We start from the raw sequence: 27,115 nt of genomic DNA, 5'->3' as shown, positions 1-27,115 counted from the left end.
CAATTGCATTTTTATTACATTACCCTGAAACGTCTGTGTTTATGGAAATATTTGCGACGATAAGAGACCGAGATGGAACTTTATTGCTCTCTGCAAACATTTCTGAGTAATTTGATTAGATGAACAAGGCTCTTCCTAAATCCCGTGGAGAGATAATGGAAATAAACATACCTATTGTCAATATAGTTAAACTTGCGCCGGACTATATCGACCTTTGGCAGTTCACAACAGTGGAACTTGTAGGTCTTGTAACAAAACGTCGTCGACGCTTCGGCGTCACTGGCAGGCGTCAAATGTTCCTATTGTCTCTAGGAGTCACCTATTTTCTTTGATTTGACGTCACTCATAGTTATTTGACATAGGAATCGTCGATTCAGGATTAAACCGAGAGCTCCCTCTCTCTTTTCGGATTGCTTTTGATATTATTTTAACATACACCTAATAAGAAGGGTACTAATACTTTAGAATAATGCCAGAATAGTACAATCTGCCGTCCTATTTCTAAAAAGCGGTTTTAAAACGGACAGACGGAAGTAAGATAATGTATAAATTCAGCCAAGTAAACTCAGAAACCTCGCTTCGCTCGCTAGGAATTACTTAAATCTAAGAAATACCTAATCACTAACTAGGTAAATTACATTTATATAATTTGCCAGGTATTTCTGTAACTTAGGAAATGGCGCTATGATGTTATTATTCCGTAATTTTAACCCCCGACCCAAAAAGAGGGGTGTTATAAGTTTGACGTGTGTATCTGTGTACCTGTGTATCTGTCTGTGGCATCATAGCTCCTAAACGAATGAACCGATTTTAATTTAGTTTTTTTTTTGTATGAAAGGTAGCTTCATCAAGAGTGTTCTTAGCTATAAAATCGAAGAAAATCGGTTCAGCCGTTTGAAAGTTATCAGCTCTTTTCTAGTTCTCTTATAGAGGTTTTTGTGTCGGGGTTTTTTAAATTTTGAGTTATTATTATTAATAAATTGACATTTGAATAATTTATCAAGTAGGAAATATTTCTGATTAACACTTGCCTCACTAGTCACTTCGCGTGATAAATACATAATAAACGTATACGAACAAGTGGGTGGGCCATGCTTAGTGGGTTGCCTGCAGTTACATAACAAATGTTTTGTAATTAATCTAATTAGCATAACGATGAGGAAAGCGAACTGTTATGAATAAAAACTGTGTTATTGGCACTACTGTTTGCTCAGGTTGTAGATCAAAGTTGCAGAACCTATGTATTCTACCTGGTTTTCAATCCTATGGATTGAAAACCAGGTCGTTATCATTTTCCCTTCCAGCGGCGTCCGTGTTTCCTGCCACGTATAACCTAAATATGTACCTTCAAAGCAAGAGTGAATAGATAGGCATATTCTAGGCAAGCGCTGTGCAAGACCTCTATTGCTTTTTAAGCATGATTGTCGTCAAGTGCAAGCCTGTGATAAGCTTGCGCTATGCCATACGCAATAAAAAAATATAATTTACAACATCAAGTTGGTTAGAGTTAGACAGATGGATTTCATTTGTACTGCAAGGCGAATGCAATAGTCAACAGACTACCAACAGACTGCGTATTCGCTACGCAGTCACTGTGTATTCGTACTATAACTGCACACCGACTGCCCGCGGACTGCGCAGTTGGTCTGCAGTTACGATGATGTTGTATCAACTACAATCACACTGCATCGCAACTGCAATTTTGCAGTCGGTTAGAAGTACAAATGTAGTCCGTCTGTCTAGACCCTTAGTTTACTTCTTGACCCTGCTGGAACTGGGGCTGAGACAATCAAAACAATGTAAAACGACAGTTATTTGAGTTATTTCACAGATAAAATGAGGTTCAAGGGTTCAACGTACTAAATGTATTCAGAAATGGAAAGCAACCGGGTGTTCCCAAAATGAGCATCACGATGTGCAAATAATTTATACAATAACGGTATCGTCACAAACATACTCGTAGGTAGTAAAATATCGCAGCGGTGCGCGGCGGTCGAGTCTGTATATAAATCGGACGGGTGAGGAACTGAGGAAGGACGTCGCATGTCCTGTCCACCGCCCGCTCCGGACGTGTGGCCGGGCCTTCGCCAAAACAATGATCTCATCGTAAGTCAAGGCACATAAAATTTCCGCGTTGAATATTTGAATATCGAAGATAGGGCTGCCTTCAATTGCAAAACCACGAGAATAGGGATGATGACTACTAGTCAAACCAGTGACTTTTTATCAAACGTCAAAACGCTCGCTTAGTAAGATAGCTTGTATGAAATTCACAGATGTGACGTCATAGACATTTGACATAATTGGACGTACTTTTTTAGTTAAATCGTTAAAACTAAAATCGAATATGGATTTTACGAATTTTGGAGACATAGCCATCATGTACCTCTCGCTCTATAAGGTCTAATTTTGATGGTATAATATTGCCAACATGAAGGAAAGCGATAAATGGAAGAAGACTATATAGGAGACCATTGTCGCATGTTGTTGACGATGATGATGTATTGCCACAGAATTATAAATAAATGTTTTGCTAACTTATATCTAATTTTTATTTAATAATAAAAATTTAAAATGTATTAATTATATATACATTTACATTATTATTTATGTTTTAAATCGTGTTGCACAAACAGCAATACCAACCGATAATAATGCCAATTGTAGAAGAAGCACATTCTATGACCTTTTGATAAAGATGGTCGTAAAAGGCGAAGCCCTAGGACTAGAAGAAGCTATATCTAACTGATCGACACACAGCAGTGCAACCAGTTATAGACATATTGGCACTAAGACCATGATACTTAATCGTTGCTGGACCAAATGTGGCAACCATAAACACTTGCCCTTCCTAGACACAATAGCAACTCTCATAGCAAAATAATACAATGAATTTAATTAGGACCTAGCTATAGCTAGAGCCTACTCAATTTGAAGATACGTAGCTCTGTACGTACCTATGCTGATCTATGCTGATGTAGGTAGACTGAAAACGTCCAGATATAAAATTTATATCTGACCTATTGACTTTATTGAAATAAAGACTATCATGCAGAGAAATTGTTTGTGGTAGGATAAAGTTAAGCCCAAACTGGATAAACAGGGACGGTTTAACAGTCTTGGCCTTCCCTAGACCACGCACATTCATAATAATTAACCCAGATGGGTTAATTATTATGAATGTGCCTAAGATACGATTATTTTCCGTGTACGTTACTGTAGTTGTATGCTTCAGACTTCAGTGTAGTGTCGTTTCATGTACCTACCCAAATATATATTTTTATTTGAATAAAAAGTCTAGGTATAATTTTTAGTCTAAGTAACTCTATGCATGGCTGAAAACCTGAAAGTTACATTTAAAGTTAATACAAGTAGCGCCACCTATTGATGACATATGATGCTACTTCAAGAACATGCAAAATGTGAATGCGATCAAATGCTTATGCTACTCGACACTAGATGGCTCGCCTAGTAATTTTCTCAACTACTACTCTACTAATAGAATATAACTAACCAATGAGCTTTCTTCTACCATAAAAGCTATGAATAAAATACAACCCCTCTGACCTCTACATAGCGCTAATACGCCATCCTAAATACAAAAGTTTACTTAATTTTTCTAGATTTTGTTTTGTTTATTTAGTTTTACACATAAAGTTGCTAATATTTTTACAGTTTTACTTTTTGTATGGTCTACCAAGATTTTTGTTCTTTGGATTAGTTAGAACTTTGAGTTCTTTTATTCATTAAGAAAAAAAAATACTTACGCAAATCTAAACAACACAATTATTGTAACTAACATGTTTGCTATTTTTTATTTATATTTAAGTACTTAGGTACGTACCTAAAATGCGACAGAAAATATTATGCATAGTAAATACTCTTATTTATTTTAAAAAATTGTATTTAAGTAGAAAGAATAGTGACCAATGCTTTATTTCTTTGCAATAAGTATTTACTGTAGAATACCTTTAGGTGAACAAATAAATGTCTTACAAATTCCCGAGTTCATTAACACGGCGGATGGCTATGTCGGTATCAGTTCCCGTGTGGGTGTCATTGTTATTTAATTGCTGCAGAAAGGCTGCAGGGTAAAGAACCCAATAATTTTGCATCTCAGTTTACGTCGGCTCCTACGCATTAACTATGTAATCATCTGCTATTGAAAAATTAAACCGTACATAAATAAAATGTTAGTAAAGTTACCACAACTAAAAAGAGCTAAGAGTTTAGGGGTCTCTTTCTTATTAGGATAAGGTAAAGGAGGATCTCCCGGTTAGATAATGCTTATAATATTTTGTCTGCACGCTAATCTATAATATACGTACCTACCTACCTTACATTCTTCTAAAATTATAAAAGAAGAAACTTACTGATTGAGATATCAACGTACAGGATGGCCTTAGCCAGAAATTGATTAGGGAAGCGGAGAGGGAAAGGGGTTTATCAGGATTCAGGGCCTTCAATCGAATACTCTGATCTATCTTTCTTCTAATTCTAATTCTAATCTATCGTTTTAAAACTTTTAACTCAATTACTTGGTAATATTCTAGCTTACTAGGAACCAAAAGCTTAATTTGCTATAATCCGTCAAACCAAAGAAATCTGAATGGTGCAACATGCAGCATGCGACATGCACCGCCCGCCCTCCCACTGATAAACATGCAGGAAAAGCCAGCCACCAAGCACGCACCACCACCGCGCAGCACCACACAAATCCCAACACCACTCGACGCACGTTTCGCCACGACACCGGAGTATCCCCAAGAGATGATCTGTTGCACCATACAGATTTCTTTGGTTTGGCGGATTATAGCAAAGTAAGCTTTTGGTTCCTTGTAAGCTAGAATATTAACGAAGTAATTGAGTCGAAAGTTCTAAAAAGAAAGTTTTAATTATTTTGTGTAACTTTATTTCAGGTATATGCTTTTAAAATTCTTGTAACTACCTTTTAAGTTACTCTACAAATATTTAAAGAATTAAATCATACAAGATCATTTGGTAGTGGTACCTACCTACTAAGTAGTAAAGCTTACACGTAGGTTGGGTATTATTTAATAAGCTTTAGTTCAATATTGACCCATGACAGCGGCTGTTCGAGTGGTAGGAGGGCTTTGGATATATTTATTTACACAAAAAATGGCTTCCCGTGTGAAATAATCATAACACGTATTTATGAGAAGAAATTTTAAGTATGTCACACAAAAAGCCTGTTTCAATTACATTGTAGAAACATCATCTTTCAATTATATTTATGTGGTAATCCAAACACCAAAACGTATCCAAGGCCGTCTCCGTGATATCTCACGGCAGTGCATTCTGTAAATTTTAATGGCATGCCTGCCTATAATAAATTAGTAAGACCTTTGATATAATCAATTACCGAAGCTCATTTTGATCTATTACCTTTATTTATTTCTTAATAGTGTAATCAAGTATTTGAGAGAGTCCAGACTGGCAAGATAAATAAGTATACCAAAACAGAGCATACTACGAAAATACGATGATAGGACGAGACAATCATGGACCGGAGTCGAAATATCGACAAATATACCCGTTATTTACAACTAGATGATGCCTGCGGCTTCGCTCGCGTGGATTAAGGTTATAAAAATCCCGTGGGAACTCTTTGCTTTTCCGGGATAAAAAGTTGCCTATGTGAATTTCCGGGACACAAGTTACCTCTGAACCAAATTTCACATATAAGTCGATTAAACGGATGGAGCTTTAAGAATTCCTTGGGAACTCTTTGATTTCCCGAGTTATAAAGTAGCCTATGTCCCTGGGATGTAAGCTAACTCTGTACCTTTTATAAAAATCGGTTAAACTGTTGAGCCATGAAAAGCTAGCAGACAGACACACTTTCGTATTTATAATATTAGTGTGGAAATGTGGATATAATAAATACGCATTCTCCTAAATTTTCTTAATAGGTGTTTCACAGAAAACATGGGAGACAGATATAAAGATAAAATAGCTTATAGATATTATTTATCCGGTTTGAGCATGCAGTGCCGTAAAATGGTTGACTCGACTCGTTGGAGTTACTCGTAAGCGGCTGCGAAATGCAAATACGACGGATTCGAACCGGTTGGTCTAGAGATAAGAGCTCGCGTGATAGCTGATAGATATCTCTGTGCAGGGATTTGATTAGCAAAGCGCATTGTGGCCACCCCTATGTCATGCGATAATGGCCACAAAAAACCGACGACATCCTTTGATAAAAAGCCCTGTCCCCCCGAGCTTGTCTAGGATTGTAAATCAACGATCACAATTTTATGAGGGGCATCTGTTTCCATTTTGTATGGCAATGTTAACCCCAATGTGTATCAGTTTCAAACGGAAGATGGAGCAACGTTTTACACTAGCTAGAATATTCTCACGTCTTCGTCTTCGCAATAATTTTAATCAAACATCTGCTAATTTTCGGTCATTGACACCATTCCAATGATGGAGACTCTACAGTCTACACTTTTTATGATTTTGAATTTTGATGTTGGTTTAACACCTACTAGCTGATCCGCCTGGCTTCGCTTGGGTGAAATTTGATATATATGTAGATTAGGTACTTACCAACATAGCCTATGTAACTTTTGGATAAAGTAGCTTTATAATGGTGAAAGAGATTTAAATCGATCCAGTTCATTAATTATCACCTACAACATCATCTTACAAATTCAACAAGTGGATCAAAAAATGACTTTGACTCAGTAGTTTCAGAGTTTATCGATTACAAACAAACAAATCTTTCGTCTTCATATTATTAGTTTACCTAGTTTCATAATATTAGTTATATAGATGGCATGCAAAACGCCTGTAATAGCTATTATATGGGTTTTAATTTTTTCCTCTAAGAACAGGGTACATATTCTATTGCCTCATTTCCGCACTGAAAAGCTTGCCATAATTTACCCATTTATCAATGTAAATTAGGTAGAGCTTTTGTGACAATTTTTATAGTATATCTAATATGTGCTATCGAGGTAATGGGACTTAAAGTTTTTGCTCGTTTCCTTCATGTTTCAAAATCTCATGAATATGTTAAATTGGTCATGCCTTGTACGTGAACGCGCTGTAGGCTGACTATGTACTCTGTACCTTGCGATTGTTAACGGTCCTGCAGTTGGCGAGCATCTGCTTACAGATGAGCGACTCATACGCTTGGTAGTTGGTAACTTGGTATGGCATTCGCCCTCCGCGCACTCGCACTGTGTACCAGACTAGCAGACCAGTCGGCCCGAGTGCGACCCACCACGCGCACCTCTGCACGCCGCGTGCACGAATATAACCGAAACATTCGAATAAAACCACGGTAAAAGTTGCGACATAATTATTGTGTACAAAGTGCCAGTTTAGTGTTGGTATCGCACGATTAAGTTTTTGCAATGATTACTACGGTCGGCGTCCCGCAATCGATAGTGTTGGATTACTGATCAATTACTTACATCGGAGTTATATGGGTTTAGCCCTTTACCTTCCGTATGGATACGAAGTATTTTATTGGTTGAACCAAGAATTTAGTACTCACAACTTAGGTTTCCTTATTATTGGAAACTCTTTAGTTGGTGGAGATGCTGAATATACTGAAAATAAAAATTATAAAGCATTGGATCAATACAATCATAAACAATCAAACAAGCAAGTTAATAACTTTAAATAACGTCTCATTTTTGAATTTAACCTTGTTAACACGCAAAATTGTAGACATTCAAAACATATATTATGGAACAAGCACGACATCAGGGTTCAGGGTTTCAGGCGGGTTCATTGACTACAAACCTGGTTTATAACCCTCAATAGTCCGTTGCAAGTTTCGAAGTTACTGGTCATGCCTGCAGCCTGCAGGCACTTTCGAGTCAAATCTCTCGGGAATATTACCATAATGTCTATCTTGGAGGCCAACTTTCCGATACAGTATTTGCGGAATTACTATTCAAATTGCATTCGACCGAAGGAACCTTTAGCAATCGTTCTTCAGAAATTACTTGAGTTTTAGAGACAGTGCTTTACTACGAGTACTTAATAATATCGTTTCTAAACTACATCTTTACAACATTATTAATCATGCTGTCTCTATTCCGGAATTTACTTGAATTATTTATCTAGGTATTTTGCGATTATGAACATAGTTTCTTACTATAAGTCTTTAAAACACGCAGGTAAAGTCAAGTTTTATTATTAGTTCAGCTTTCTGCAAGTTCTAAGCAGGCACTTTTTATTCAATATAGGGAAACCTATTAGAAGATAGGGGGAAACAAGCAAATGTTGGTTGTTTTCGTTCATTGACCGTAAGTGGTAGTTTTTGTCGTACTACATACATACTAAGGTAGCAATTTAAGTTTAACGCTTCGTTAAATTAGTTTTAGTGCCTTATAATCGATACTATTCGATACAGTGACGCCTATTTCAATTAAAGAGAACCGGCTGACTCGCTCCAATTCCAATGGAATTTTGAAAAACAGTCAAAGGGTGGAATATTCAAAAATCCTCAACATGTATTCCTTTATTTTTAACCAAAAGCACAAAAATACAAATTTTCACAGTTATAATTTTTAAAATGGACCTTTCATATAAACTTTCAGCCCCTATTTAGGTGGAATTTCCAAAATTTCTGTCTTAGTTATTAAATTGGTAATAATGACGTTTTACTTTATTGGTTTGTATATCACTACTGCCTACAAAATTAAATTTTGGTTTGTCGCTGAAATCCTAAGTTACCTTATAGATAAATAATCTTAACTGTGTTTTATCTAAAAAAATGTTGTCTTCACAATCACATTGAATGCTTTCCTAAATATTTGTGAGTTTTGAGTTCTTGATTCTCAACGCAAGGACCTTTTCACTATCAATAACAATCGTAAAATCGTTGTTTATATATCAAATACGCAAATGGAAATTGTTGTTCATTTCAAAATAACAAACGGACACATAAATTTTATTTATCTGCATAGATTAGTCTTGTTGCGTTCTTATGCTCAACGCGTTTGGACCCGCCGCCGGCGCCGGTTAATAGCATTATTCGTTAAGCCTGTAAATAGTAAATATAAGTTATATTGGGCTAGTAAAGATGAAGATTACAGATATTTTATTTTAGATAAGACCTTTATATCTTATTATCAATCTTGTTCCGCGCTTAATAAAGCTCCTTATTAAGTTAAGAAGCTAGAATTTAAAGGCAATGTGTTGAAAAGGTTTTTGAAAGTTAATCTTCAGCTTTGGTTATACCTACATATTTGCCTTCAGTCGGTTGTTAGTCCAATGAAGAATATCCCGATTAACAGTAAATCGTTGTAGGTATAAACAACTGGGATCGATATCTTTACTTAGGGAAAGTTGAAGCCTTATTTGGAATTATCGATTGACCTAATTTCCCACCATCATCTTTAGATATGAGTGCTTCGTATTAACGCTGTTATTCAATGCAGATGTTTATATACAGAGTCAGTTATAGGTACCATTATGTAGTCTTTGATATCAGGCGCAGGTCAGCAATAATATGCGACGTTTATGACCGCTTCGACTTGGTACTCAGCGTAAGCCGTAGTGTTTAATTTCCCTTTAGGCTTAGTTACTCAATTGTTCTTGTCAGTAAAATACTTAGGTACAATATCTTTAGTGTACTTTTTTGATATTCCGAGCTCAAGAGCATTATGATTAAAATTAATACACGAGATACGTAGGTAAGTACAGTTGCATTATTAATTTTTACAAGTTCAAAAATACTATATTGTTCCACAGAATAAGCAATATAAGCACCTTCAGGTTTGAAAAATAGGAGTTCTTCCATAGTACTTCCTATACGTCTAGCTGTCACAAGCCGGCATCTGTTATTATCAAGCCGCTAGAACAATTTGAGACGTAGCACTTACAAAATAATTACGTTTCTTAAGCACGACTCGCAGCCATTGAACTTTTCTCTACAGGCAAGTTTTTTTATTATTATAAAGATTGGAATTATCATTTTTTTTACGTTAAAAGCTTTCAGCTCTTTTTTTATGAATAGTTAGACCTAAATAAAAGAGAAAATGTAAATGTCCATTACGGTGTTTCCATAATTATAGGATGACTAGCTATTTACTGTAAATTGTAAGGAAATCTCGTTTTCAAAAGATGAGTTGCTTCTTGCGTGTATAATTTTAGTTTGGTCAGATGCGGAAAACATAATCAAAGAGCTTAATAGGTCAATTCAACAAATTGAATATAAGTAAGCACAATAATTATAATATAAATCGCTAAATCGTGTTTACAAATATCTAATAGAAGGAATGACACACATCATGTAAACCTTAGTGGTTTTTCGCTGTAAAGGAGACTTGCTAAGCATTCCCTATTTTGGTAATTAAAAAAAAAGTGCATGTATTTTATAATACCATATTTGCTCAGGTGCGGATGCCGATCGTAGTTAAAATCGTTATTTTCATTTTTACTAATGAAAGTGGGTCATGTTCTTCTGTGTAACATAGTGATAACGACAAGAGACAATCTTAGTGTTCTGTAATAGTGATGGTGTTTATCTGCGATGCCGGATTGGCGATACAACGTTCTGTCCACGAGCGAGGCGTTTTTAGACGCCGAGGGGGGTCCACCTCGCGACCCTTTTGCCGCTAGCTATCCGCGTCGCGCCGACCGCTCGCGACCACTACATACTTGCCCATACACCACCATTTTCCTCGGAACGCGCACACATGCTCCTTATCGCTTAACTCCATTGCAAAGCGAAAATGGAGATCCTTATGCCGACGCATACTCTGTTGATCGTTCTTCCAACTTGACAGATACATCCAGTTTTGCGCGCTATGAAGATTGTCGTTCTCAGTTGGATAGCTCTTTAACACCAAAAGCAGAGCGCTCGGATAAACCTGATGGGAATATAACCTTACAGGTACAAAAAGTGCCATTTACTTCTGGCGTCTTCTATGTAGCGGCTAAAACAGATACCGCTAAGGATGTGCAAAGTAATAACATATTCCCTGGCGAGGGATCAGATTCAGATGCCCTATCGTCTTGCACGTGCGATAGTTTTGAGCGATGCGAGTTTGATTGCAGAGATTTTGAACCCTTTTCGGATACATGTTGTTGCGATCCTCTCAGCGATGGTGTGTGCAGTCGCAGTCCGAAGGATGTCGACTCTCCCGAACACTTCTGTGATCGAATCGTTGAGGCAGATCGTGTATCAACTCGCAGTGACATGGATGGTCTGGATTTAACTCTTTTTGAACCAGCGCAGACTGATTCTAATGAATGTGGAGATGAATCTTCAGACCAAAACTCAGCAGCCGTAGCAGTGTCCCTATGTGGAGTGTTGTATTCTCTACCATACATCGATAACGGTAAGTGTATTTTTTTTTTAATTTATGTGTTAAAATGTTAAAGATTTCCATTCTTTCAAATATGGTCAAGCGCTAAAATGATGCTCTTCATCACTGTATGGTCAATGCCAATCGCATCTGTATTGGATACGAACAACGGTGTGAGGAAAATTACTATCGCATCAATCATTGTCATTTTCATAGCTGCAGTAACAAGAAGATATTGGTAAGCATTATTACCATAAAGAAGCGCAGTGTTAGCGCTACTTGTTAATGTTGACGATGACATTGAAGATTGAGGACATACTAATAGTATAAACTAAAGATATTTTGTTGATGTTGGCATCAAATCATGTCACATAAAGAAGAGTTCTCTAGATATATAGGATGCCTAGTTTCAGTTAGAAATTGTAGATATATATTTTGTTAATAGGTACTTGGACTTAAAATAATGAGATAGCATTGCTGTTACCATTATCAAATAAAAGAAATTAATATTCCGTAGGTAACATTGCATCTAAGTGCATAATGAAAACTAGGATTTTACAAACTAGAAATAAAAATCTGTACTTTAAATTATTATTAGTTGTTAAACAAGGATGAATTTCTTATTTGTAAAAAATCCAAAAACATGTAATCATTTATACCCTCAGAATAAACAAATGTAGGGGTGGCTCTAAAATCAATGTATTTAAATACTTATATATTTTGATTTTGTAATATGATATAAGTAATTAAGTGCTAGCAGATGTCGGAAGTACTGACTTTGTTGAAGTAGTAGCGCTACAGATTGTTACCGTTACCGACTTGTAAGTTTCTAATTACCTCTCCAGATAGAGAGCGATTGTTAGCTCACATGCAAATCCGATAGATTTTGAACCAGATAAGTGAATACAAAACGATATTCTTGCACGAGTTAGGTATATGCTCCTCATTTACAATTACAAATGCGTGCAGTAATAACATACTAAGTACGTTTGTAACGGTCACAAGATTTACTAAGTGTAAATTTGTACTAACGTTTGAATTTAGAAATGTGTGTAAATGTAAATTTTTGTCCAATTATTTCCGTGTGAACGAAAATTATAATAAGATTCCGGCTATTAGTTTCGAAAGATGTATTATTATGAGTCAGGCGGTTCTTCGTTCCTTCAAAATACGCTTTTAATTTAAGGTGAAATAACAGGTTCGCCTAAAATCTGGTTTCAAATGGACTATTATGTTATTTGAGTCATTTATTTAATTTAATGACTGACAAACATATTCAGGAATGTATATGCCTACAACTTGTTTGCTACTTATGATTTTTAACAATATTTTATCAACCTCTCCCATTTTATCACTTTTCGTTTTATCTATGTGGTGGGCCCAGATGAGTTTTTTATTATTATATAGTATATATTTAATTAGTTTAGTTAATAGTATATATTTTGTTTTTAGGTATATGTTTTAAATTTCAATCTTTTTGAAAAATCTTTTTTATATTTTGAATTAAATATAACTTAATCTCGTAATATTACCTATTACCTTATTGATAAGTAGACGGAATGATCATGTAAACCTTACTGGTTTTTCGCTGTGTCAAAAGCAGACTTGCTAAACATTCACTATTTTGATGATTAAAAAATCTAAGTTGCTCTGGTTTTGAACAAAGTCTTCCTTAAACACTAATAATAATTATGATTTTAAATTGATTTTTTCATCCCATGACTGTCCCTCGATAAATATGACCGCTTTATCACCATTTATAACTTCTGAAAATAATATAGGAAATAATGTCAACTATCGTTTGCGCAAAGTTTACGTGATTGCGTTTGTTAGCTCACATTTTGAAATTGCCTTGTCGTGACAGTATTTATATTCCGGAACAATGATTATACGTGTGCTTGTACTCTCATTGTTGAAAAAGAATTACGAGTGGCCGTGGCCGAGGGACGTGGCGGACCGTATAAACATTTCGCGGACACGAGGCAAATGGTCTAAGTCGAAAAGAGCTATTTTCAAGTTCTATGTACAAGTAATTACATAAAAAGTTTGTAAAACTATCAAGTAGGTATACCAGGTTGTGAATGTTATGGGGAACTTTCAGGCATGCAAGTTCCCTCACGAGGTACTTCACCGTTAAAGCAAGTGATATTTAAATGTTTAAAACACACATTAACTCTGAAAAGTTAGATGTGCATGTGATGCCGCACCATAATATTGTCAAAGGTAAGTGAAGTCTGCCAATTCTCAATAGGTGGAAGAGAAGTTTTTACAATTCAAAAACATAATATTTACTGCTCCAATTTCAAAAAATTTCAAATTTTCAAAACCTATTAAAACTTAAAAGTTAAATCAGAGATTGATCGAACCGAGCGCAAAAGCTAAAAATAATAAGTTAGTCGGCTTTGGGTTTGACTTATGTCAATTTTTTATATATGTGCCATTGGTGTTTTACACATTTACCGTGAAAGTTACAGGGTCAGTGGGGTCGTTGGAGGCAGTGTACTTTATGACGTATTGGTGTGGCGTATATTTAAAGAATTTTGCTACACTGGTTGAAGAGAACAAACATTACGTTAGGAATCTGCGGTCGTTGGCAGGAGCAAGATGGAGACTAAGGCTGAGATCTATAGAGCGCACTTTGACTTTGCTCAGACTTAAGACACTGTTAAAATGAGACAGCGTTATACCGCTGGCATAAATCTGTCTTGTTTTAACTGAAACTTAAGTCTGTAGCGGCTATGAACATCCTCATTGGCGCGTGTGCACGCTGCGCCGTTCGGCGACGGACTGAGCTTCATGCGGCCGTGCATTCCACATACAGAGGCTGCCCGGAGAGATGCATTCGCCGATGGATGGTCGCTCCACGCCGCACCGCTGCCCGCTGTAGACTGAGTTTCGAAGACACGGTTTCTTGCCTTATATAGACGACACTTATTGCTCGAAGCTGTCTGTTGCGCCTGCGCCGATATTGCGGTTTATGATTTGTCGATTGCGAATAATCTACTCGTGTATGTAGTCAGTTTCGTAAGTCCCAAAATTGTATATTACAAGTTCCCAAATAAATGATTTTCATGATCCCAAAAGCCAGTTTTATTTGAATCGCCTAACAATAACTATGGACGGCAACACTGGTGACCCCGACGTAAAAAAAGAAGATCTTACAGAACTCGCAGCAATATCACTCAAGTCCCGCATTCCGGTATTTTGGCGGCATAAACCACGATTATGGTTCGCCCAGTTTGAATGTATAGTAGCAAGCCAGAAACTCGGCGATGAAGCTAAATTTCAATTCGCCGTCGGACAGCTTGAATTATGCGACATCGAGCAAATCGGCGACATCGTGTTGGACCCCCCCGCGACCGCAAAGTACGAAACTCTTAAATCGAGGTTAATAGACCTTTACGAAGAAACAAATACGAAAAGATTACACAAGGTAATACATGAAATGGAGCTTGGGAGTCAGAAGCCATCACAACTGTTAAGGCGAATGCGAGATGTGGCACAGAAATTATTTCCAGAAGACACATTGAAGCTACTATGGATTAGTCATCTCCCTCAAGGAGTTCGCACCCCGCTTACTATGAGTACAGAAACGAGCCTAGATAAACTCGCCACGACAGCTGACAAGATGATTGAACAACAGAATTCAGAAGTGAACTCCGTCTGCCAACCATCAACATCAACACAGGGCAACAGTGATGTAGTTTTGAACAAAATCGAAGAATTATCAAAGGAAATCGCCGCTATTAAATTGAACCAATCACACTTCTCTCGTCGGCCCCACCGAGCCAATTTGTATCGCCCGCCTGTATCGCAAGAACAGAAGTTTAATCGCTCAAGAGTTTGTTTCTACCATCGTCGGTTTGGAGACCAAGCTTATCGCTGCCTATCACCTTGTGATTACAAGAAGCAAGTCAACAACCAAAGTACGGGAAACTAACGACGACTCAAGCTGCGACGGGAGCCCGGGTCGAAGAAGTACAAGTGAACCGTCTATTCATCAAGGACAAATCAAGCGGATTACATTACCTAGTCGATACTGGAGCCAACATATCAGTCCTACCACTGCAAAACTGCAAAAGAAAAAGGCGTGATCCTCAAAATTACCTGTATGCAGCTAACGGGACTTCCATACCTACATACGGCAGCCAAACAATAGAGCTCGACCTAGGTCTACGACAATCATACAAATGGACGTTCGTCATAGCTTCAGTGAGCCGACCCATCATAGGCGCAGATTTCCTCCAGCATTACAACCTGATGGTCGACATTCGAGGCCGAAGATTAATCGACTCAAGAGGTACTTCGATAGCAAGAGGATGTGTATCTTCGTCTGTAGAACCAAGCATACGTACCATCGACGATAGGCAACCTTATCACGATTTATTGGCGAAGTATCCCGACATCACAAGACCCAATGCAATGAAAACTTCTCGAAGTAACGTAGAACACCACATTGAGACCACCGGCCCACCAGTATTCGCTAAGGCACGACCACTATCACCACAGAAAAGCAAAATTGCCAAGGAAGAATTCCAACACATGATGGACCAAGGGATCTGTCGACCCTCCAGCAGCTCTTGGGCTAGTCCATTACATATGGTGGAAAAGAAAAATGGCCAATATCGCCCCTGCGGTGACTACAGAAGACTAAATGCGATGACAGTTCCTGATCGGTATCCCGTGCCGCGCCTTCACGACTTCACTCATTGTTTGGAAAACAAGAACATTTTCTCAAAACTTGACTTAGAGAAAGCTTACTTCCAAATCAAAGTCCGAAAAAGCGACATTCAAAAGACTGCGATCATCACTCCATTCGGACTTTTTGAATTCACCAAGATGTGTTTTGGACTAAGAAATGCAGGTCAAACCTTCCAGAGACACATCGATAACGTACTAAGGGGCCTACCAGTATTTCCTTTCATCGACGACATATTAATAGCTTCGGAGACCGAAGAGAAACACAGAGAACATCTAGAAGAAGTCTTTAAACGCTTGGAAGAAAATGGGTTGACACTGAACGTTTCAAAATGTATCTTCGGTGTACCACAGCTAGATTTTTTGGGCTACACCGTGTCTAAAGAGGGCATCAAACCTACAGAAGAGAAAGTCAAAGCTATATCTACATATCCATTACCTGAAACAATACAACAACTCCGAAGATTCTTGGGAATGTTAAATTTTTACCGGGAAAATATACCACAAGCAGCAGAGCACCAAAAAGACCTCCATAGATACCTTCACAACACTAAGAAGAACGACACAACAAGAGTACATTGGACAGACGCAGCTAAAAAGGCTTTCGAGTTATGTAAAGAAGATATCAAGTCCGCGGCTTTGCTATACCACCCATCCTCAGTAATGCCATACTCTCTTATGACCGACGCCTCAGATTCATGCGCCGGCGCTGCCCTACAGCAAAAAAGAAAAGGATCATGGGTACCTATTGGTTTTTTCTCCAAGAAGTTTAATGAAGCACAAAGGAAATACAGCACATACGACAGAGAACTATTGTCGATCTACATGGCCATTCGTCATTTCCGGCATATATTCGAGGGTCAGGAACTAACGGTATATACTGACCACAAGCCATTAACATATGCACTGACTGCGCAAAGCAAGACAGAATCTCCACGCAGAGCACGTTACCTGGATTACATTGGCCAGTTCGCGTCTGAAATTAAATATATCTCCGGCAAAGAGAATGAAGTTGCAGACGCCTTATCAAGAGTCGAAACCTTATTCTGCCCTTCTCCGATCGACTACGAACAGTTGGCCCAGAGTCAGAAACACGATGTCGAGCTTGTCAATCTACAAGACCGCAGCAACTTGAAATTCCAATCTGTAACCCTACCCGACACTTCAATAACTATCATCTGTGAGATGTCCACGGGAAGCGCACGCCCATACCTGACCAAGGAGTTTCGTAAACTAGCATATAACGCAATTCACGAGCTCAGTCATCCAGGCGTTAGAGGAACAAGAAGATTGATCACTGCACGATTTTTTTGGCCCAGCATGAATAAAGATGTAAACGAATGGACTCGAACTTGCATACCTTGCCAGAAATCGAAAATTCAACGACATGTCCACGCACCCCTGGAAAGTTTCGAGTTCGCAGAAAAGCTTCAACACGTGCACTTGGATATCATTGGACCACTACCCACATCCAACGGATATCGTTATTGTCTGACTATGATAGACCGAGCAACGAGGTGGACTGAAGCATGCCCTATAACGGATATAACTGCAGAATCTGTAGCCACAGCATTCTATGAAGTATGGATAAGCCGTTTTGGGACACCGGAGAAGATTACAACAGACCAAGGGAGGCAATTTCAGGGTGAAATATTTAAGAATCTAGCACGACGTATGGGAATACTGCAGAACCGCACCACAGCTTACCACCCACAGACTAACGGTATAATCGAAAGATGGCACAGAACCCTGAAATGTGCATTAACGACACGCCTAAACGCTGATAACTGGTCTTACGAATTACCTACCGTTTTGTTAGGACTTCGAGCAGCTGTCAAAGAAGATATCGGGTACAGTGCAGCTGAGTTATTGTACGGACAGACGATTCGCTTGCCAGGGGAGTTCTATGGTGCAGCGAACAATAATTCAACTGAATCCAACATAAAACTAATGACCAACATAAGCAATGCAATAAAGAAATCACAAGAGCAAAGAAAGCCAAATTGTCGTCCAATATTTGTTCCTCAAGACCTTTCAAGGTGCGAACATGTATTTGTGCGACACGACGCAGTAAGCAAGCCTCTCACTCCCGCCTACGACGGCCCATTTCAAGTCATCGAGCGATGTGCAAAATTTTTCAAGATCTCCGTAAATAAGAAGATAATAAATATTTCCATCGACCGACTGAAGCCTGCCTATGTAGTAAAGAGCCCCGATCAAGAAGAAGCTCAAGAACCTAAAAGCTACGCTCATGTAACAAGATATGGAAGAGTCTCGAAACAACCCAAACGCTTCGCTGATGAGGGGGTGGTGTAGCGGCTATGAACATCCTCATTGGCGCGTGTGCACGCTGCGCCGTTCGGCGACGGACTGAGCTTCATGCGGCCGTGCATTCCACATACAGAGGCTGCCCGGAGAGATGCATTCGCCGATGGATGGTCGCTCCACGCCGCACCGCTGCCCGCTGTAGACTGAGTTTCGAAGACACGGTTTCTTGCCTTATATAGACGACACTTATTGCTCGAAGCTGTCTGTTGCGCCTGCGCCGATATTGCGGTTTATGATTTGTCGATTGCGAATAATCTACTCGTGTATGTAGTCAGTTTCGTAAGTCCCAAAATTGTATATTACAAGTTCCCAAATAAATGATTTTCATGATCCCAAAAGCCAGTTTTATTTGAATCGCCTAACAATAACTATGGACGGCAACAAGTCTAAGCAAAGTCAAAGTCAACTTTATAGATTTCAACCTTAGATCCAAAGTAAGCTTCTGGCTCTATACAGTCATTGTGAGGCCGATGATATCGTACGCTTTCGTGGTTTGGTATAGCAAAACGACGCAGGTTACTGTCCAGAAAAACCTTGGCAACATATATAAAGAGTTAACACTTTACTTACATGACCTTAAGTTTTTTGTATCAAAACGTAAAAAAACGGGAGTTGCAGGTAATTCTAGTACAGTCGCTTAGATTAGCATAGGTATCGGTTTTTAATTGATTCGGTTTGGTATTCAAAGAATTTGTCAAGTCAATAAAAAATCTGGTTTTTCTTGGCAAACAGTACCTATTTATTATTGAACTATAAGAAAATAGTTTCGTACAATTGAATACTTAACTAATAGTTAACTTTGTATTTGAAATGCCGTAATCAAAACAGTACTTATCGCTTCCCAATTACGTTCTAACGCAAAAAGAAGATCTATTAGCAACCTTCCTGTGCACAGTGAATGAACATTCTTATAACTGTCACACGTATATATGGGCAAGAATGTAACTCTTCTGTCGTTAACGTATTCCTCCGCTGATTACTGGTTTTTTAACCTTCCTTTTCCTTTTTAACGTTTTTATAATATGTTTTTATGTGAATGGTCGGAAAAAAAGGACAAGTAGTGACTCTGTGGGGTAGAGTGTCAATAACAGCTAACGCAACGTCAACCTTTCTATGAATGGAATGAGTTCGTTAAACTTCGTTACATATTATTGTATTACCTACATCAGACTTATCCAGTCCAACCATATTTACTGGGTAAGTTTTGATCTTGAAAAGTCAATCAAATCCTCTTGAAATAGGTGTGTGTTGTCACTTGTCTTTTGAACTTAAGATTATACCTACGTAATATTTATTATTTGATAAACTCTTCATTTACATTTGTTTATTTATTTACAACTAGAGGATGCCCGCGACTTCGTCCGCGTGGATGTAGGTTTTTAAAGATCCCGTGGGAACTCTTTGATTTTCCGGGATAAAAAGTTGTCTCTGTCAATAACAGGGACGCAAGCTACCTCAGTACCAAATTTCATACAAATCAGTCAAGCGGATGAGTTTTTAGGATTCCCGCGGGAACTGTTTATTTTTCCGGGATAAAAAGTAGCCTATGTCCTTCCCCGGAATTTATCCTAAGTCTGTACAAAATTTCATTAAAATCGGTTGAGTGGTTGAGCAGTGAAAGCGTAGCAGATAGACAGACAGACAGACACACTTTCGCATTTATAATATTAGTATGGATTAAGTATGTACAGTTTTTAGGAGCAAACGGTATTAGGTAAAGGTATAGAATCCCATCCATTCCAATCGTCTGTTTATACTTTGTAATAGGTCTATCTACTCATCCTGTATAATATACTTAACTGCTAAGAAATCTTGCGTTTTCCATACTCAGTATAACATAGAGACCAACTTAAATATTTACAGTTACATTACACATCATTAGTTTATGTAGACATCAAAATCGATACACATGGTTTTTTATATTTGTTTTCGTTTCATAAATCACGTAGATAACGGCTTTCTTTAAATTCATCTTTAATGTAGACAGATTTGATTTTTTATGCAAGGTAGGTATAACCATCGCTAGCCAATTGCGAATTGGAAGTCTTCGCACACCTTTGAGAACATTACAGGGAACTCTCAGGCATGAAGGTTTCCTCACGAGGTTTTTCTTTATCTTTAAACTGATATTTAATTCCTTAAAACGCACATAGCTCCGAAAAGTCCGAAGAGGTGCGTGCCCGGGATCGAACCCTACCAATTACAATCCGGTTATCTTTAAAACAAGAGTGAATAGGCACCTTCTAGGTAAACGCGTCCCATCTTAGAACACATCATCATTTTCCATCAGGTGTGATTGTGGTCAAGCGCTTGCCTATAGTGAATAAAAAAAAAGAACCCCTTCCGAATAGTGGGCTGATACCACTAGGCTAATAGTTCTAAAAAGGTGGGCATTCAAATCTTTTTAGCTGTCTTCATTCCTCAATACAGCAAGTAACGGCTTTATACCAGTTCGTGTGTACGTAGATTCAATTATTCGACTTCGGCTAGTTTCTTGACTCTTGTATAACCCAATTTTATGTTACTGTTATTTAATTAAGAAGTATACAAGTTTCCTATTTAGATTATCTAGAGATAAGCGGCTAATGTATTTAAATATGCGTGTTATTATGTAATTTGATTAGCATTGCATTCAAATAAATTATAATCACTTTCATAACATTATTTTGTTGTCATGTTTTTTTGAGGTTATGAACACCGGGAGTTGTGTGTAAACTTGATTAAATATTTTTGTAGATAATTACTTAGACAAAAATTGGTTTCAGTGAGTCGGTCGGGCTAAAAGATTTTTATATTACAAATCTTTGATTTTCATACCTATTTTTGTGTCGGGGCGAGTCACAGAAAGGCAATTGTTACTGAAATATTTTAACCAAGTTTGCACAAAGCTTTGTAATCATTGGTATGTTTGAGTTCGTGAACTAAAGTAGCGACTTGTTATATTTGTACTGAAATCGGACTTACCATAGAAATTATTTTAGTATATAATGTGTCTAAAAAATTTCATTGTGGTTAATATTCAAATTAGAATAAAACGTATCTTGTATGGTGCGCGCTTTGAATAATCTAACCAGAATCTAATCAGAATTTTAAACCTATACAAAGAAACTAACGGCTGAAATCAATAATGATTAATCTATGTTTGTATGTATTATATACTTTATTGTACGAAAAAAACACAAATGACAAGTTAAAAAAATGTATCGATAAGCTACATAGGTACATTTTTTTGGCAAAATATAACAACGTTGACAAGTAATTTGTCGACAGACTTTACATAGGATTGATTTTATTAGTAAAAAACTCGGCCGTAAATGAAACTATCATTTCCATAGAACTGGATTGCTTCTACGTTTACGTTATGGTACTCGTACATCAAGATTCAAGATGAATCGGTGTAGCGGCCCTTACAACAATGCCGAATGCTCGGAATAGCATTGGAATGTACTTTTTGCTGAAAGCCTATTACTATTACGTTACAGTTACAATAATAGAAAAAAGTACTCACGGAGTGAGTGATGACAAATAACAACATAATAAACCAACGGAGCATTATTGCGGTGGTGTTTCGTTTAATGGCGGGCAATTTCTGTGGGAAACAATATACGGACATGGAATTGAGTTTACGGTTTATAATTATATACCTACTGCTCTGACTTTATGCGCGATTTAATTTTTTTTATCTAACTTAGAAATGTTTTAAAATCTTTAATCAACTGATTTCGGATATTAGATATAAATTGTTTGCATTGTTGGAAGAATTTGTGTACAATGGATGATCTCATTTATATAAGGTATTGTGATTTGGGCAGAGCACGTTGAACTCCTAGAGCTGTGATAGCCAAGTGGTTAGCCAACTTGGGCGGTCGGGGGTTCGATCCCGGGGGTTCGATCAATCCCGATCGATTGTGTATGAAATCTGCCAACCGCAATGGCTAAAGCCGAAACCCTTTCTCATTCTGAGAGGAGACCCACGCTCAGTATGATAGTGGGTTGGCGATGGGTTGATCATGATGACGTTGACGTTTGAACTCACTCCCGTATAATATCACAAACACTTGTTGTTAGGTAATAAATAATAGCCATAAGCCACTATCTAATCTTCGACTTAAATTGGTTAAAATTGGATCGTTAAGACAAGGTCAGAGTGAAATGGCCTTAATTCGGAGTTCACTTGGAGTCATACAATTATATTATACACTTGTATACTTGTATAATACAAGTATACAATATGACTTCAAGTGAAGTGAAGTAGGTATGTAATAGGTAATAGAAACAGGCTTAAAAGTAGCTAAAACAGCTTTTGAATTCATCTGCTTGATAGTTGATATATAAACAAACTATTTACTTAAACTGAACCTAGGCGTGATAAGATTAAGCTTCGGTGGGGTTTCTGATAAGTTCAAGGTAAGTACGTACTTATCTTGTTTACCTTGATCCACTTGGTTTACATTTTGTCAACAGCAAAGACAGGAATAAACTTTTCAACAAATGGATTTTCTACATAAGTCTGAATAATATTGGAGATATAATATTTGAAGCTAAGTCATTATTTAAAGCCTTCCTAGTTGCATAAATTAAAAATAGAAAAACAAAAACTGATTTAAGTATTTCATCTAGTATTTCATCTTTTAACTAGTGTCTCATATGCTACGTTTGTGACTCTACCGCCGGTGTCGGAATGCACCTTCTACTGAGAAGAGCCGGCACTCGGCAAGAAACTCAGCAGTTGCTAAATTATAAAATGGTACAATCATATACAATTTGTAAAAAATAACAATACGCTACACCATCTTGGAACTTTATTCTCAGTTGGTTGCTTCCACACACCTTTGTCACTAAGGAATTCTTCAGTTGTATAATGGCCTCAACGTAATAAGTCTGTTTTTAACCCAGTGTATAAATTTATGTTAATATAAATGGCAATCTTAAAAATGCTTCAGAACCATTAAAGACTTCATTTTCTTAAAAATAAATAAGACTTTAAAGTAGAAATCGATTAAGAACTTCAAATAACTAAGCAACATTAATTGCTAAAGCACAATGACTTCAAAGCAAAGCAAAAAGCATCTTCTAGTTTTCTTTTCTTTATTAGCGCAACACAAGGTTTGTGTGCCTATTAATAGAATCGGAGTTTATTTTGATTGCGTAAGTATTCCCTTTATGTTCTAAATGAGGTACGGTCATTGGCTCCATTTGAATAGAAGACGTGATCAGTATCACTGAATTTTGACGCTGTGTGAATAAAAACCTTTCCTAGAAGTATGTAACACAAATGTGTATGTATTTAGCACTTGTTGTTGTGTACAAATGAAATTAGAATGAATAAAATATTCGATTTACAGGGTTACAGGGAAATATGTCACGATCCCGTTAAAGGGTTACAGGACACTAGCTATCAAAGGACCCCTAAAGTGCTTATGCAAAAGTGTGTCGTTTCCGAGTTATTAGTTTCTTTTTTCTAGGTAAAAGATCGTTGCTACTTTGAAAATTAATAAAAAAAGTAACAATGTATTTTATATTTTTTTCTATTTATTGCACCATTTTAACTAGAAAAATGAAAAAAATTAATATGTAATTCGAAAACGATGCACTTTTGCATATTATAAGCACTTTAGGGGTCGTTTGATAGTTAATATCTTGTAAGTACTATAACCCTTTAACAGGATCGTGACATATTTCCCTGTAGCCCTGTATATAAGGTTGAACTCTTGGATTTTTACATGACTGCCCAAAAAAGTGTAATCTTTTCAAGGTTCATGTGTGTTTCACTGATTCCACTATAACTTCTAAATGCCTGAGCAGATTTGCATGTATAGGGTATCATTAGAATCCTTACATCATCCCGAGTAATACTGGCTATAATATTTTTGAAAAAAATCAATATAGTGGCGGTATGGTGCCATTTTCAAATGTGGAAAAAAACACCAAATAAACTCCAGACGTGATGCAATGCAAACCGCAGTCGGATTTTTCGAAAACTTTTTAAATTACTTTATAGATACTTCTGCTGGTTTATGCTTAGTAGCTTTCACTCGACTGTGATAATTTGTAAAGTTAATATGAAATCAAAAAGATCAATGTAATAAGTAAATAGATTCAGCTAAAATTGCGCTGACATAAAAACAGAAATTCATCAGAAATTATTGTCAGTTTGCGTGCTTGGCCAAACTGTCAGCATAGTCACAAACAAACTACAAATAGAACACGTTTTTAGAAACTCTTTCTCACTTCTGAAGAAAGCTATACGGTAGCGAGCGATTAGCGAACCTGACATAACATAGGACTAGGAGCTATAATACAATTTATCATAGAAAGGGCAGGTGGCAGGTCCAAGTGCAAAGCGTAAAGAGGTCAGACCACCGCTATGACCGGTGCTGCCTTGTCCTCCTTTCTTGGAGCTTCAGATTACATTCAATGTTTTGTAATTACAAGTGCAGGTTTTATTAATTACAAAACAACCATAAATAGTAAAGAACAATTATTAATCTCTTTACTTCGACAAGTTAACCAACGAATTACGTTGGTTTATTTTTGCAGTCAACATCTTGGACATATTAAACAATATACCATTATATTTCAACAAATTAATACAAAACAATATTACAATATACCTTACATATAAACATACATATATAATTATAATAAACGTTCCTCTAGAATCACTGTATACTATCTATTGATGAAAACTGCATTAAAATCCGTTGCGTAGCTTAAAAAAATCCAAGCATACATCATTGAAGTATTACGTAGTACGTACTAACGTACATAGACATAGGAAGAGACGGCAGGAAGCGACTTTGTTTCATACTATGTAGAGATTTTAACATAGACATGATTGAACACCACAAGATTTATTTGATGTTTTAGTTTGAACCTAACTTGAATACTTACTGCTCTACAATGGCGCATACATTTTTTATTGTTATTATTTATTACATTGCAACAACAGACAGAAGAACAATGGTGCAGACAATTCTGAATTGAATAAATTCATTTTGTTTGTATTAGATTGTTTAATTGATCGTGATGTTTCTGATATACTCTTAGACTATTGGTAACTTAATTACCTATTTGTCAATTGCTTTTATAAATAAATCGATAAGTTATGTTATATCAAATCTCGAGATGGTAATATTATTGTAACTCTCGGTCGGAATTCGATAACAATTATAGTTCTTACGGTAAAGTGAAGTAACACAAGATTCCAAGGTTTTGGTTTATGTCCGAAGGCGTTTGTGTTCGTGGGAAAGTTTAACATTAGTTTATATATTATCTTCTCTTAGCAAATTGTTTGATACAAATATAATGTTTGAGAGGGACTTTCAACATTTTTTGGTTAAAGGAAAACAATTTTGATAAAGATTTTGAAAGAAGAAAGATTTTGATGAAGATACCCGCCCGACTTTGAACGGGTTGCTTATTACAATTTTCGTAGGGATCTCTAATTTTTTGAAAATAAAAGATAGCCTATGTCACTCAGGAATAATGTACCTTCTCCTGGTGAAAGAATTTTCAAAATCGGTTCAGTAGTTTCAGAGATTATTTTCTACGAAACAAGGAAAAACGGAACCCTTATAGGATCACTTTGTTGTCTGTCTGTCTGTCCGTCGTGTCTGTCAAGAAACCTATAGGGTACTTCCCATTGATTTAGAATTTGGCGGGTAGGTAGGTCTTATAGCATAAGTACAGGAATAAATTTGAAAACCGCGAATTTGTGGTTATATCAAAAAAATTAAAATGTGTTTTAATTTTTTTTTAATGATGTTTTTAATGATGTGAAAAAAGTAATAACTATACCAAGTGGGGTATCATATGAAAGGGCTTTAATTGTACATTCTAAAATAGATTTTTATTTATTTTTATGTATAATAGTTTTTGATTTATCGTGCAAAATGTTGGAAAAAATACCTGAGTACGGAACCTTCAGTGCGCGAGTCTGACTCGCATTTGGTCGGTTTTTTATTATAGAATAGATTCAGTCGGTTCTTTCACGTTTTATAAAGCAATATTTGCTTTTTTTTGTATGTTGATCAAAAGAAAAGCTTGCAGCTGCTGGTAGGCACGCGTTTAGTTTATTTGCAATGGTCGATATACTGGTTCATTTCGATCCCGCTCTTTTTTATACGTCGTTTTTATGAAGTCGTCTTTTCTTTTAATGATCTATTGGTACATTGATATGCTTAGATTAATTAATTACCTCATTTTATAATTATTATATTTTATTTTATACGATCACAAGTTTTGACCTGGTGGTTAGTGATGTCGACAAAGCTGAAAGCGGGCTTACTCGGAAAGGGTATTGAAGTTTTATTGAACCCTTCCTAACTTATCTAATACCATCTCGATTACTACGCATTGTAGCAAACAATAGTTTTTGCGTTTATGAATAAAATAAGAAGGAAGGATCTTTCGCGGCGCAGCACGCGTCTCGTTTACACCTGCGCCTGCGCCGGTCAGCAGCCGTCGGACTGGTTCAGTTCCAGTCCAGTCCAGTTTCCCGGTTTGTTTCACACACCTCTGACGTCATTTGTGTTAATCAGCTTTAGAGCATTGTATTCAGCATTGTAGCATGTTGTTAATTAGATAGCTCAATATTTGATGCCTTTTGGCTTTGTTACTTGTCAGAAAACTGTTCTTAGTTAGCCAGGAGTTTTGCATTTTTCCCCATTTCCCTAATCTTTAACAGTGTAGGAAAACATCGTGAACTTTTGGGAAAATAAAGCCTTTACATGAGAGCATGGAATCTCTACAAAACTAAAATAAACGTATGAACATTTTGCTAGCAAATA

General features: G+C 36.9%; 1 protein-coding gene across 3 annotated transcripts in view; it reads left to right on the top strand.

The window, feature by feature from the left end:
• The window catches only part of LOC123864117 (ras GTPase-activating protein raskol), a 214,596-nt gene that overhangs the window by 17,039 nt on the left and 170,442 nt on the right, over positions 1 to 27,115 (top strand). Inside the window, exons 1-2 of one of the 3 annotated variants that reach the window (XM_045904340.1) lie at positions 7,242 to 7,312; positions 10,384 to 11,330. The exons of 1 other annotated variant lie outside the window; for it this stretch is intronic. In XM_045904340.1, the coding sequence (XP_045760296.1) occupies positions 10,520 to 11,330 (811 nt within the window). In that variant the 5' untranslated portion in view covers positions 7,242 to 7,312; positions 10,384 to 10,519. Of the gene's footprint in view, positions 1 to 7,241; positions 7,313 to 10,383; positions 11,331 to 27,115 lie in introns of those variants that run through there. One more of the 3 variants, XM_045904339.1, reaches the window with a different exon arrangement.

Source organism: Maniola jurtina, chromosome 4 (genome assembly GCF_905333055.1).
Source record: "Maniola jurtina chromosome 4, ilManJurt1.1, whole genome shotgun sequence".
Lineage (NCBI taxonomy): Eukaryota > Metazoa > Arthropoda > Insecta > Lepidoptera > Nymphalidae > Maniola > Maniola jurtina.
Note: the sequence above shows the minus strand (reverse complement) of the source record. Positions and strands in the feature narration are given on the sequence as shown.